This window comes from Arvicanthis niloticus, chromosome 10 (genome assembly GCF_011762505.2).
Source record: "Arvicanthis niloticus isolate mArvNil1 chromosome 10, mArvNil1.pat.X, whole genome shotgun sequence".
Taxonomy (NCBI): Eukaryota; Metazoa; Chordata; class Mammalia; order Rodentia; family Muridae; genus Arvicanthis; species Arvicanthis niloticus.
In genome coordinates this window covers 24902440-24914468 of record NC_047667.1, presented here as the reverse complement: position 1 = coordinate 24914468, position 12029 = coordinate 24902440, and the positions used below count along the sequence as shown (strand labels likewise).

The 12029-nt window shown below is 50.9% G+C and overlaps 1 protein-coding gene across 1 annotated transcript; it reads right to left on the bottom strand.

The window, feature by feature from the left end:
• Positions 1-4169: 4169 nt before the first annotated feature.
• Tnni1 (troponin I1, slow skeletal type) lies at positions 4170-10291 on the bottom strand. The gene is made up of 6 exons (XM_034513181.2): positions 10189-10291; positions 9589-9720; positions 7564-7653; positions 6376-6552; positions 5438-5547; positions 4170-4541 (listed from the first exon to the last, which is right to left on the bottom strand). Exons 1-5 carry the CDS (start codon positions 10195-10197, stop codon positions 5440-5442), a joined length of 516 nt encoding a protein of 171 aa, XP_034369072.1. The 5' UTR covers positions 10198-10291; the 3' UTR covers positions 4170-4541; positions 5438-5439.
• Between the last annotated feature and the right edge of the window lie 1738 nt (positions 10292-12029).

The following is a 12029-nucleotide window of genomic DNA, read 5'->3' as shown; positions in this document are numbered from 1 at the left end:
AACAGCTAGCAATATTTCTTAAATATTCTTAAAATCTGATTATTGAAGTGGTATCACCACTGTCTTAATTTGTGACATAAGAACATTGGAAGCCAGGGTGGTATATACCTACAACAGCATCAGCTCAAACTATAGGGAAACCTTATCTTAAAAGACATTAGCAGGCCTGGTGGTGGTGGCAGCACACACATCTCTAAATCCCAGCACTCAGGAGCCAGAGGAAGGTGGCTCTCTGTTGAGTTCGAGGCCAGCCTGGTCTATAGAGTAAGTTTCAGGACAGCCAGGGATACATAGTAACACCTTATCTAGGGGGTTAAAAAAAATACATTAAGAAACAATTCCCACAAAAGGCTATTTTCATATTAAAATAACAACTTGGAATCATGCATCCTTTGGGATGAAGGAAAGCCCTTTCCCCTTTTCTCTTTTAGCTATGGGATCCCCAAACATCTGTGGCATTGACTCTTCAGCAGAGCACAGCAGAGGGGCTAGGGTCACAAACAGCCATTTGAGAGGACGTCCTTTGGGAACATTGGCACCAAGCCACACAGTGTGTGTACCCCACTGACCAGTGACAACTGGCTCCCCGTGGTGTGCCACATAACCCTGCTCACCTTTTCTCTAAGCAACCATGGCATTCACAGGGTTTCCCCTCCGGGCCTCCAAGTTGAAACACCTGCCTGTCACCCAGGGGAGGCATACCTTCCCTGAACCCAAAGCAAAGGGCCAGGCTCGTCCAACCTGTACTGACTCTACCAGTAAGGGAGGCTAGCACTGGAGTCAGGTGGGGCCCTGAGGTGAGCAGGCTTCTCAGAGCCCCAGACTCACAATGCTCTCCTTGGTTCAGTTTTTCTGAGTAGACTGGAGTCAGGGGACCTGTGTCCTAGTCCTCTGCAACCTTGAGTGTCACTCTCTTTCTGAATCCTTCCGAACACTGACTGCAGAACTCAGTCCCAACGCCGTGTGCCTTAATTCCATGGGCTGGGGCCACAAGCCAGCTTGGACATATACCCTGGAAATGAGGGAACCCCCTGTCTCTCCCTGCAGTCCAGGCCCCATGGGCTGGCAAACATTTTGAGGAAAGAACCCTGAGGGGGTCAGGAGAGGAAGCTGCCATCTGCCCTGGTCCCAGAGACCTGTCCCAGACTTCAGCAGCTTGGTCACCCATCTGGAACAAAACTGCCCCCATGGCTGCCCAGCCCGGAGCCCTGTGGGGGGTGTGACTCACTTCGCGGGGGGCCATTGTGGCTAACGTTTAACTTGGCCCCTCCTTCAGAATGACACTTTAGCCCCAAAAGCTCTTGAGCACAGGGTTGCCCTGAGTGTACCAGTCGCTGAGATTCAGACACAACACTGGGCTTGGGCCTTGGGGCCAGTGGGGACAGGGCACATGACAAGAGATGGGGAAGACACCAGCTGGCCTCCTGAGACAGGCAGGGTGGTGCAATTGGCATCCTGCCCTGGTCGGTCCTACCTAGGAGGGAGGAGCATCCTGCCATCTCCAGCTGCAGAGAGAGGCTTGCCCATACAGCTGTTGTGGGTTTGTTCACAGCAGACATTTTCCCAAGAGGTCCTGGGCCTCCACCCTCAGCTAGACCCCACCATTGAAGAATACTTCAGCTTTGCCTATGTGGATCTAGCTTGCCTCTCTCACAATGGCTTCCCTTTTGGTGGGCATATGGGGACTCCCTGGTGTCCCGACCAGTACTGATCTGGTATACAGATCAGAAGCTAGTTGGGCTCTGTTGAAGCAAGACTTTCTAGAAAAAAAAAAAAAAAAAAAAAAAAAAAAAGGTAGTTCCTATGGCAGAAGGAAGTGGGGTCTCCTGCGAAGCTCTCAGCTGTCAGTCTCTGGCCCTTACATCCTAATGTCCTAAACTCTCCAGGACTCCATTCCTAGAGATCTACCTCCTAGCTTTTCTGAGGATGTGTGACAAATCCTGATAAAACATTTGGCATGTGCATTTGTCATTGTTATTCCTGTCGATAGTGAATGGGAGTCTGGGCGCTGACAGACTTCCTCAGCTAAGTCCCGCCTCCCTCCTTGCTTTGTGACTATGGGAAGTCTCTAGAATGCTGTGCTTCAGTACTTCCCTATAGCCTGGGGATGGCGACAGTGCTGTCTCACAGGGCAGAAGTGAAGGTTAAATGACTACAGTGTCTAAAGCAGTGCCTGGCACATGGTCACATGCTGTGGGTGAGAGCTGCCAATCAATGGGAGGTCCCGAGGCTAGCTCCTGTTTTATAGCTAGATCCAGTCATGTGGACTGTGGACCTCCATGAAGAATCAGGACTCCACAGACACCACCCCAGGCCCAGCCCTGGGCTACAACAAAGAGCCCTTCACAGAGTCCTCCCAGTGCTGGAGCCCACCTTCTCCTGCCCATGCTCAGCCTTCCCCAGATAAGTGTGGGTACCTAAGCACTACTCTACCCTTAAGGAGATGGCTCAGGGCACCGAAGCAGAAGAACGGGACTTGTGACCTCCTGGAGTTCTCTGCACAAGTCCTCTGCCCTTTCCCAGAGGGCCATAGGCTTGGGTGTGCTGACGGCCCCACCCCTTCCTCCCAGCAACACTCTGTATACCAAGTTTGCTTTGAGTCAGGATTGGGGCTGGTCTTCCACCTCTGCAAGGGCAGGGTGGAGACCCCAATCCCTAGGTTAACAGTCTCCTGGCAGACTGAGATTTGCCTCAGGAACTTAAGGCCAGGTTCTATCAAAGGGCTGGTAAGAGACAAAACACTGAGACATGCTTTGGAGGCAGGCCAGCTAAGAGGAAGGAGCCCGTGAGGCAGGGAAGGGTGGGTTTCTTGGCTGCCCAGGCATGAAACCTCACCCTATGCTCTGTGGCATGAACCAGCCCTGTCAGGTTCCCCATCACGCTCGTGCTCTCTCTCTCTCTCTCTCTCTCTCTCTCTCTCTCTCTCTCTCTCTCTCTCTCTGTGTGTGTGTGTGTGTGTGTGTATGTATGTGTGTGTCTGGGTGTATCTATGACCGCAGACATGTGTGCATGGTAGACATGCTCTTTGCACACCCCTGACTCTACTGATGTGCTTGTAGCAAAAACCCTATGCTAGGTGCTGCCTTTCCTAATGCTCCCCAAGGTGCTTGTCCCCACTGCCACAGGCAGGCTGAGCAGGCCTGCCCCAGGCCTGTACCAACGCTGCACTTTGCGCCAGCCTTTGGAATTCATGACAGATAATACGTGGAGATCAGAGAATAGAGAGGGGTAATTCCAGGTGCAAGAGTCTGCTTAGGCAGCTCAGCCTCTGCTGGGACTAGTCCTGGGGACCAGTCACTTTCCAGGTGGCTTAAGCTCAGGAACTGCTATTGAGCCACCCTTAAAAAGCCAAGTTCCACTCTGGCCCTGAATTTTGCTTTAAGGGGGGGTGGGTGCAACTCGAGGACACAGGACCACTCCCATCCCATCTCCTGGTTTAAACTTCTCTCAGGGTTTGGGCCCAAATATTAGTGAGATAGAAAAAGGAATTGGCCCAAAGGTCAGATCACTGAGTGAACTGGTCACCTTGCAGAAAGAATGAGCCTTGAGTGTGTTTGACAGGAGTGTGAAGGGAGACTGGGGTCCCTGACACACTACTGCTCTTTGGCAGAGGACAGAAGGTCCCATGCAGTGGCCTCAGAAAATGCTCCTCCCTCTGCCTCTGATGTCTCCAGTAAGAGAGGAAGTAATCTGGAGGTGCAGGGAGCAAGGACTTAGGACCTGAGCAGCCATGGCCAGAGTTGAGGGTGGAAGCCTCCTGGTGGCCAGATGTGGAACTCCAGTATGCCCCTCCTGAGAGACAGGAGTATAAAGAAGCTCAGTATCCTGGGCCCTGCAGAGCAGATGAGAGCCTGTAAGCACCTTGATCTCTTGACACACAACAGTTTGGTACGTGTGAAGACACCAGCTGGCTCATGTTTGTGGAGTCTAGGGACATCGGGTGGGATGTGACACTTAACGGGACGCCTCTCTGACGACAGCTGGAGTCTTAGGGTAGGACTCAGTGGTCCTCTGAGATCTGAGCTTTGGGTGATGAAAGTCTGTGATACCATTGTGCCTTGGAAGGAAGATTCACTCCTCTGGCTGGAGGCTGAAGTCCTCAGATTGCTTTCCACAGACTCCTCATCTTTACTTTCTCCTGAGCGCTAACAACAGAGCTACAGACACCATTGGGAACCTGGATTTTTTTAATGGAGAACTTAGGAGCGCTGCAGGTAGCAACAAAAATGGAGGGAAGCAATGCGGGGCTGCTGGGAAGGCGTTCTCTCTGCCTCCCTCCTCAGCCTAGGGCCCCCCTGGGGTGGCTGGATAACCCCAGCATGCCCGGTGGGGACCGTGAGCCCACACTGCTGGGGTGAGGTCTCAGGCACTGGCATCTGTCTTCCCCTTTGTGTGCCATTTCATCCTGGCTCCAAAGGTGGGCATATAGGCTGGAGGGAGGCAGGGCATCCTAGGGATGCTCCAGGCATGGGCAGAAAGGTAGGTGAATGGGGCTGGAAGGAGGCCAAAGCATGACCCAGAGTGCCATACAGCAAGCCGACCTGTCAGGACAAAAGAGGAAACGCTATCAGATAGATCCCAGTGATGCGTGTTGTTTAGGTACCCCTGATTGACACACAGCACACACAATCCCCATAGTCTCTGGGGCTTCTCCCTTGCACCACCCATGGGACTTAGCTGCTCTGTCCAAAGCCCAAGCTCCCTCTCCCTCTAGCACCTTTCCTCCAGCCTGTCCTGGCCATCTTCCAGACCAGTTCCCTCCCACAGCTGACCTTTGCACCCTCAGCCCTTCCCCTTCATGTGTGAACCCTCACCTACCACCAGCTGACATATGCTCTGTGAAGAAGTGCTGCCTGTAGACCTGGCTATTACACCTCCCCTCCTAAGGCCCACAGCAGGACTTTTATGGCCCAATTCCATAGCCTTGGCAGTTCCTGGCAGTTCCTGAAGCTATTGCTCTGAAGGGTGGGTGGGTTGAACTTCTCTTAAATGCTGTTTCCCTGGGAACAGCGACTGGGGATGCTTCTTTGAAGGTGTGGAAGCAAAGGATGTCACCAAGTGACAAGTGAAAGAAAGACCTGCGATTCTTGGAGAGTTAGACTGGAGGGACCCTGGGGATCATCTAACCTTGTATTCTCAGACACTTGCCTATCTCAGGATCCTCTAGGGTCCCTCAGACCCATGGTTCTGTCATTTGCAACCAGGAGCACATAGATGCTGCCAGTCCCAGGACCACCGACCACATACAAGTTTTATTGATGAGGGGACATGAGAGATTTGACCTAAACAAGCTGTGCCCAGTGTCTGAAGGTACTGGAGTAGGCTTGAACCCAAGAAAGTTGACCCCTAAGAGTTCTGTACATTGGGTTCGCCTTCCATCTCTTCTCACGAGTGCCCTGGGGACTCTGAGGGGCCCCAAGAAGAACACTCTAGGCACCTCTACTGGGAGGTCGGAGACTTGGCAGCATCGAACATCTTCTTGCGACCTTCCATGCCAGACATGGCCTCCACATTCTTCCTCCAGTCTCCCACCTCCACTGGCCGCTCCTGTGGGCAATCCACAAACATGTCAGAATCTCACCAGGCTGCAGGGGCAACAAAGCAGCCCCCCACCCCCAAAGCTAAAAAGAAAGTGGATGGGAGAAAATCTGCCTCCTCAGAGAGATAAGAAATCCTGACCCCTGCCCAGCACGTGATACAAGATGAGTAGGCCAGACAGGAGCACAGACTGAGACTGTGTGGATGGGAGGTTCTAGGTAACTGCCATGGGGTCACAAGGCTGGTTGCCAGTTATGACAGGCCAACCTTTCCTCCAAGCCTCATGCCACCCTCCTGGGTGACACCCTGCAGTTCAAGGTCACTTCCTCCAAGTAGCCTCTCCTGATTGATTTAACTTGTATTCAATTTTGTCAGCGTACTACCTGGCCTGTTTATCTTTATTAAGCTCCCTAGGCCAGAGAGATTGCTCTCTCGCCTTGGTGGTCACAGCCTGTCAGCTCTGGACACGAGGCCAACAAACTCTGTGAGGCCAACAAACTTGAAGTAGTTGCTTGCTAGGAAAGTAACTTAACTCGGTTCTCCAATTTCTATGCACTCATGTTCCTAGAACCACACTGAGAGGCTGAAGTGACAGGGACAATGGTCACCCCTTAACTGGTATGGGAAGCAAGTTTTAATTTCCCAGTCAGCCTTTCTCGTGCCCCATTGTCCGCTCAGACTGGAAGCAGATGGTCTTCTCTCTTCTGACACTGGCCTCCTAGGAAGTTCTAGAATATCCTGATTCACGCACTGACTAGAGAGCCTCGGGCCAGCGAAAGGCTGTGTGAGAAGTGTCAGGTAAAGGACAGTAGGCCATCCGAGGAGAGTGGCCCTCACCTTTTCTGTGTCTTCTTTCTTCACAGACTTGAGGTTGGCCCGCAGATCCATGGACACCTTGTGCTTGGAGCCCAGTAGGGCTCGGAGCATGGCATCGGCCGAGACACGGACCCGGCGCAGGGGAGGACGCTTGAACTTCCCACGGAGGTCCAGCACCTTCAGCTTCAGGTCCTTGATCTGTAGGAGCGAAGGAGCCAGGCTGGATGGCAGGAATGCTGGACCTAGAGCTCTCTTCCTGAGGATCCAACTACCAGGCTTCCAGCTAGAACCATCCTACAAGTCCCCTAAGCTCCAGGTTAGACCATCTGAGGTGCTCAGAATCTCCTATCCTTTTCCAAGGACACTACACATGCTAAATGAACTTTTACAGATTAAGCCCACTAGTTGACCTCACCCGCTCCCCATCACCAACCCTCGAATAAAGGAAAAGCCAATAAACCTCTACTCCCATTTGGAAGCCTTGTGTGGAGTGTAGACTGCCTCCTCCGATCCTCCATCTTTGCTCTTGCTACTCAACCCTGCCCAGGGGGCCTGCACAGCAGCTGAGCCTTGATTGACACAGTAGATAGAGGAGCCCTAAATCCTACACCCTGATAATCCCAGGGTGGGGTCTACAAGGGAGTTCACTGGAGCTTAATGGCGTCACACAGCATCCTGGCAAGCGGGGTAGAGTACGGAAGTGCACGATCACCTTGGGCTAATGCTCAGAAGCGGCCCATGGCTGGTCCCCAGGATAAAGGGCCGGAGTGGGAACCAGAGCACAGCATGCATACTGGGGCCCCCATTTTGTGACCTGAGCCAAGCAAGTTCTTAGCCTTTGTGAGTCTCAATGTCCTCATTTGTCAGGGTCAGGTAATAGCCTCATGTCACCCACAGGCATGTAGGGAGGATCAAAGGATTCAACACACTTGAAAGCCCTTCACAAACATAAGATGTCATTAACAGACATCTGATTACTTGTGTGGGTGAGGGAAGCCGGCAGCTTCTGAAGCGCTCGCTCACGTGGCAGGTGGGGAGGACGTTTGCTCTTTTCATGTGTTGCTATCCTTCCTGCCCATCTCCAGGCCTATGGTGTTAGGGTGAAAAACTAAAGCTCCATGCTGAGACTGCATCCCAGGCCCCATTGGCCACACCAATGCCCACCCCAGCCAGCCCAGGCTGTCTCATCCCGACCCCTCCAGGGCTTACCTCTCTCGTGTTGTGGAGGCATTTGGCTTCAATATCATAGCGTTCCTCATCCACCACCTCCACCTTGGCATGGAGCTCTCGGCACAAGTCCTGAGGAGGAGATCGATGGCATGAGAGAGGAGAAGACGGGGAAGGGCCTCCGGGTCCAGCCTCCCTTGTCTGTCTGTACACTGAACAAGTTTAGCCCTATGGTCCATCGCTTTGCCTGTGCTGTAATCCCAACAGGAGCAGCCTCTGCATCGGGTTCAGAGTTGTCACTATTAAGGCAACAACTCAAAGCATATGCCTTGCTTTCCCTTCTCCTCTATGACCTGGTTTCTGTTTCTAGCTTTTTGTAAATGCTAACTTTTTTTTTAAAGGTAGTATCACTATGTAGCCCAGGCTGTCCCGAAAGCCTTGTCATTGAGGGTGCCTAGGCACAAACTCATAATCTTCACACATATGAATTCATAGACATAGGACATACAAGGCCCTCACTGCACCCCCTAACCAAAGTGCTATCTGCAGACAGTAACTGCTGGGAAAAGAGAAAGCGGCTTTCTCCAATGGACTATCACCGGGTTTATGAAGTTCCGTGCCCAGGAGCAGACAGCCAACATAAAACAAACTCCATGTCTCCATGTTTCTTCTGTTTTGATTGGCTTTTTTAATTTTTGTTTTTGTCTTATTGTTCTCCCCCCAACCCACCCAGCGCTCTCTCTCTCTCCAGGGTCTCACTGTGTAGTTCTGTCCTGGCTCACTCTGTAAACCAGGCTGGTCATGAACTCACAGAGATCCACCTGCCTCTGCCTCCAGGGTGCTGGGATTAAAGGTGAACACCACCACACCCAACCTGATTTTCTTGCTTGCTTGCTTCTGTTTTAATTTTCATGTTTTTGTTTTTTGTTGTTTTTCTTGTTTGTTTGGTTTTTTTTTAAGACTTATTTACTTTATGTATATGAGCACACTGCAGCTGTCTTCAGATACATCAGAAGAGGGCATCTCATCTCATTACAGATGGTTGTGGGCCACTATGTGGTTGCTGGGAATTGAACTCAGGACCTCTGGAAGAGCAGTCAGTGCTCTTAACCACTGAGCCATTTCTCCAGCCCTTAGGGTTTTTGTTTGGTTGGTTGGTTTTTGCTTGTTTGTTTGTTTTGAGGGAGTTGAGAAGAATCTGAGACAAGTTGGAGGAGGGAAAATATGATCAAAGTACATTGTATAAAACTGTTTTAATTAAAAAGTGTTTTTAATTCACAACCCTCCAACCTCTAGCTCCTAAGTATTGGGATCACAGGCACATGCTTCTGCATCAGGCTCATAGTTATTTTCTTAAAAAAAAAAAAAAAGTTTTCTTATTATGAAAGTAATATAAGTTAATAGTGGAAATTTTGAAAACTATATAATAAACAAAAACATTAAAATAGCTACTGCCATGGGAGACATGGACATATTTTCATCTGGTCTTTTCTCTAAAGTCTCTGGCGTTAAAGCAATTACTAACAGTTTTAAAAAAAACAGCAAAGTGTTGGGACTGGAGAGATGACTCAGTGATTTGAGAGCACTGGCTGTTCTTCCAGAGGACCAGGGTTCAAATCCCAACACCCACATGACTGCTCACAACGGTCTATAACTCCAAGATCTGACACCTTCACACAGACACACATGCGGGCAAAAAACCAATGCGCATAAAATGGAAATAAATACATTATCTTTAAAGTTTAAAAAAAAAAAAAGACTCCTCTTGAAAAGGGGGACGAATTTTTGGAGGAATGGGCCTTCTGAAATCCTGCCATCTTACAGGCCATAGTACCACCTGATGGGAAGCCAGTCCCTGCTTCTACCCAATTAAGCCCATTCTCCTCTCTGGGGATGGAACTCCCCTCTCAAGTCTGTAAAATGGGTATCATGTCATCACTTCATGTGCAATTGTGAGACCGGTGTGGTTGCACCTTGAAAGTTACGGCTCTGTTGTTAGTTCAAGATATATCGAGGGTCCCTTAGGTGAAGCTCGGAGCTCAGCCCAGCCCAGCCCGCCAGGCTTACCTGAAGGGCGCTGAGAGACAGACCACGGGTCTGCAGCGTGGGGATGCGCTCCGAGAGGTACCGCACCTTCTCAGCCTCCCGCTCCTCGTGTTCCTGCTCCCAGCACTCCTTGGCCTTGGCTAGCATCAGGCTCTGAGAAGGACAAAGCCACTGACCCAGGGCTGGTTCCCCATGTTTTATTCCCGTCTCAGACTGAGGGGAGAGAGGCTCTAGACTACGCTGGGTCTGAGGCCATTGCTCAGTGTGGCAGTAGCTGCCACCAGGCCTCCTGAAGGTCACATGGCATTCCTTAGCCCCAGAGCTTGCTTATCTACAGCCTCCATTTCCCCTCCCTTTTGTCCCACAGAGCTCCAGAGAATGAAACATACCAAAATGAACCACATCTCTTCCTGTTCCTCCACCAAGGAGTCCCACCCCAGGTAAGTTCCTGTTGTCTCTCAGGTACCCAGGAGGGGCAAGATACAACACTGGTCACCCATCAGCTTTCGAAATGGCCAGACTTCTTTTTTTACTCTTGGTCTCTCTCCTTGCTGCCCCTGCCCTCTGCATCCCTTAGAGTCTGCACGGCTGCCCCTCCATCCTCCATGGGACCAGGCTCACCTTCAGCATAAGTTTACGGGAGGCGGTGATCTTGGATTTCCTCTGGGGATGAGAAAGAGGCCAGTGGTAAGGCAGAAGCTATAAAACTGGACTCTTCATCACTACCCAGAATCCTCTGCTCACTTTCGGGCTTTTAAAGCTCACCTTTGCGACTGAACCAATCAAGATCAGAGAACACTGCTACCTTGACTCAGGGACTGAAGCCCCACCTTCCAGTCCTTACTGTGCTGCTGGTAGGATCCTGCAGGAGGTTGCACATGTGCCTCCCACAGGTACTTCCTCATCTGCGGAGGAGCACACACTGACAGCTGTACTCAGTCCATAGCTCCGAAAAGAACAAATGAGGGCACAGATGTGCAACCTTCATGAAAAGCCTAAAACAGACATAGGCTTTAGGACTCCGGGTCATGATGCCACACTGTATCTGGATGTTCTTTCCTGCCAGAGACACATGCTGCATGTGTCCCAGAGAAGTGAGATGTCTGTGTGGCCATCAAAACTACTTCACGAGTCACCTTCACCCACATAAATCTCTAGGATACAAAAACACTGTATTCTAGCCAAAACAAGCAGGCAAATTCGTGATGACCAAATAGTTATGTTTTAGCAACTCTTAGTAAGTCTCCTCCAAGGCCAGGCATGGTGGATCATATGTGTAACCTCAGCAGTCTGGAAGCTAAGACTGACATGTTAAGGGCCATCATGGAAGGTCACAGGCGACATGGAAGAACCTATCTAAAAGAATGTTTCATGTCTTAGCTCTGTGACAGTGTCCCCCAGCATGGTGAAGGTGACAGGGACACCTCACTGCTGGCTAATGGGCTTATGAGGCTTGAGAGCTCTTGTGTCTCTCCTTGGTTTCTCTTTGCTGCTCCTGTTGGGCAGCCTGCCTATCTGAGGTATGATCCGCCCTGGGAGAGCACAGCTACAGTCTGTTTCTGCAGTGTGTCGGGTAGACATGGTGAGGCTTTGTGGGAGTGACTGGGAGAGGCAATGGGTGAGCTTTAGCAGTCTGAGCATATGACTTCCGGTCTACTCACAGTGCCTTATCTTTTTACCTTTGAAAGTCTACACTCCAGGTAATGAGAGAAACGGCCAGTTGCGGTTCACCCTGCCAGATACTCCATGGGGAATGGCCTGTTACAGGCTCTCTCTCCCACCACTCACTGAGTACGTGGTCTCTTCATCTAAACAGTGGTCCCCAGGGATTCACTTGGATAGGAGCCTCATCAAAACTGAAGGGTTCCTACAGTCACTGGAAAATGCTCTATTTGCTTCTCTCTCAGACTTTCCAGGCCAAGTTTCCCCTCTATCAGTGACATCACCTCTCCACTTGAGCCAGCACACCAACTTTCCTTCAGCCCTCACCCCTGGACCATATGCAGGCTGTTTTCTCTGCGGCCTGAAGAAATCTGGATTGCAGAGTGTCCAGAGTCAGGGTGACCACAGTCCTGAGGGGAACCCAAGGACACACCTGCATTCCTTCCTCAGTGTTCAGTTGTAGCCTTCACCTTTCAGATATGCTTTTGCATGACATCAGCTTTGCAAGAGGCAGAATGAAGCCCCGGAGGATGCAGGAGCTTTGAGGAAGGTGGAGGGAAGAACTTTCGCTTGTGGTCCCCTCTGTGAGGGGCATCCTGAGAGCCCTGCATCTGTGTACATGGCATCTCCATTCTTTGCTTCTCTTCTCCTGGGAGTTTTCTCAGTCATTCCCATTCCTATCTTGGCTTTGACCCAGTCTCCATCCCCTCCTCAAGCCCACCCCATCTTCATCAGTTAGAAGAACTAACCAGCAGAGAAACCCCAAACACCACTCACCTCGCTTTAAGCAGCCATCATGG

What these genes read in the sequence shown, in the direction of transcription:
- Tnni1 (XM_034513181.2), bottom strand. An exon ending in TGTCTCTCAGCGCCCTTCAG is followed by an intron (nt 7,654 to 9,588) that starts GTAAGCCTGGCG and finishes TCTCCTCCTCAG; the next exon opens with GACTTGTGCCGAGAGCTCCA. An exon ending in AGAAAGAAGACACAGAAAAG is followed by an intron (nt 5,548 to 6,375) that starts GTGAGGGCCACT and finishes GATTGCCCACAG; the next exon opens with GAGCGGCCAGTGGAGGTGGG.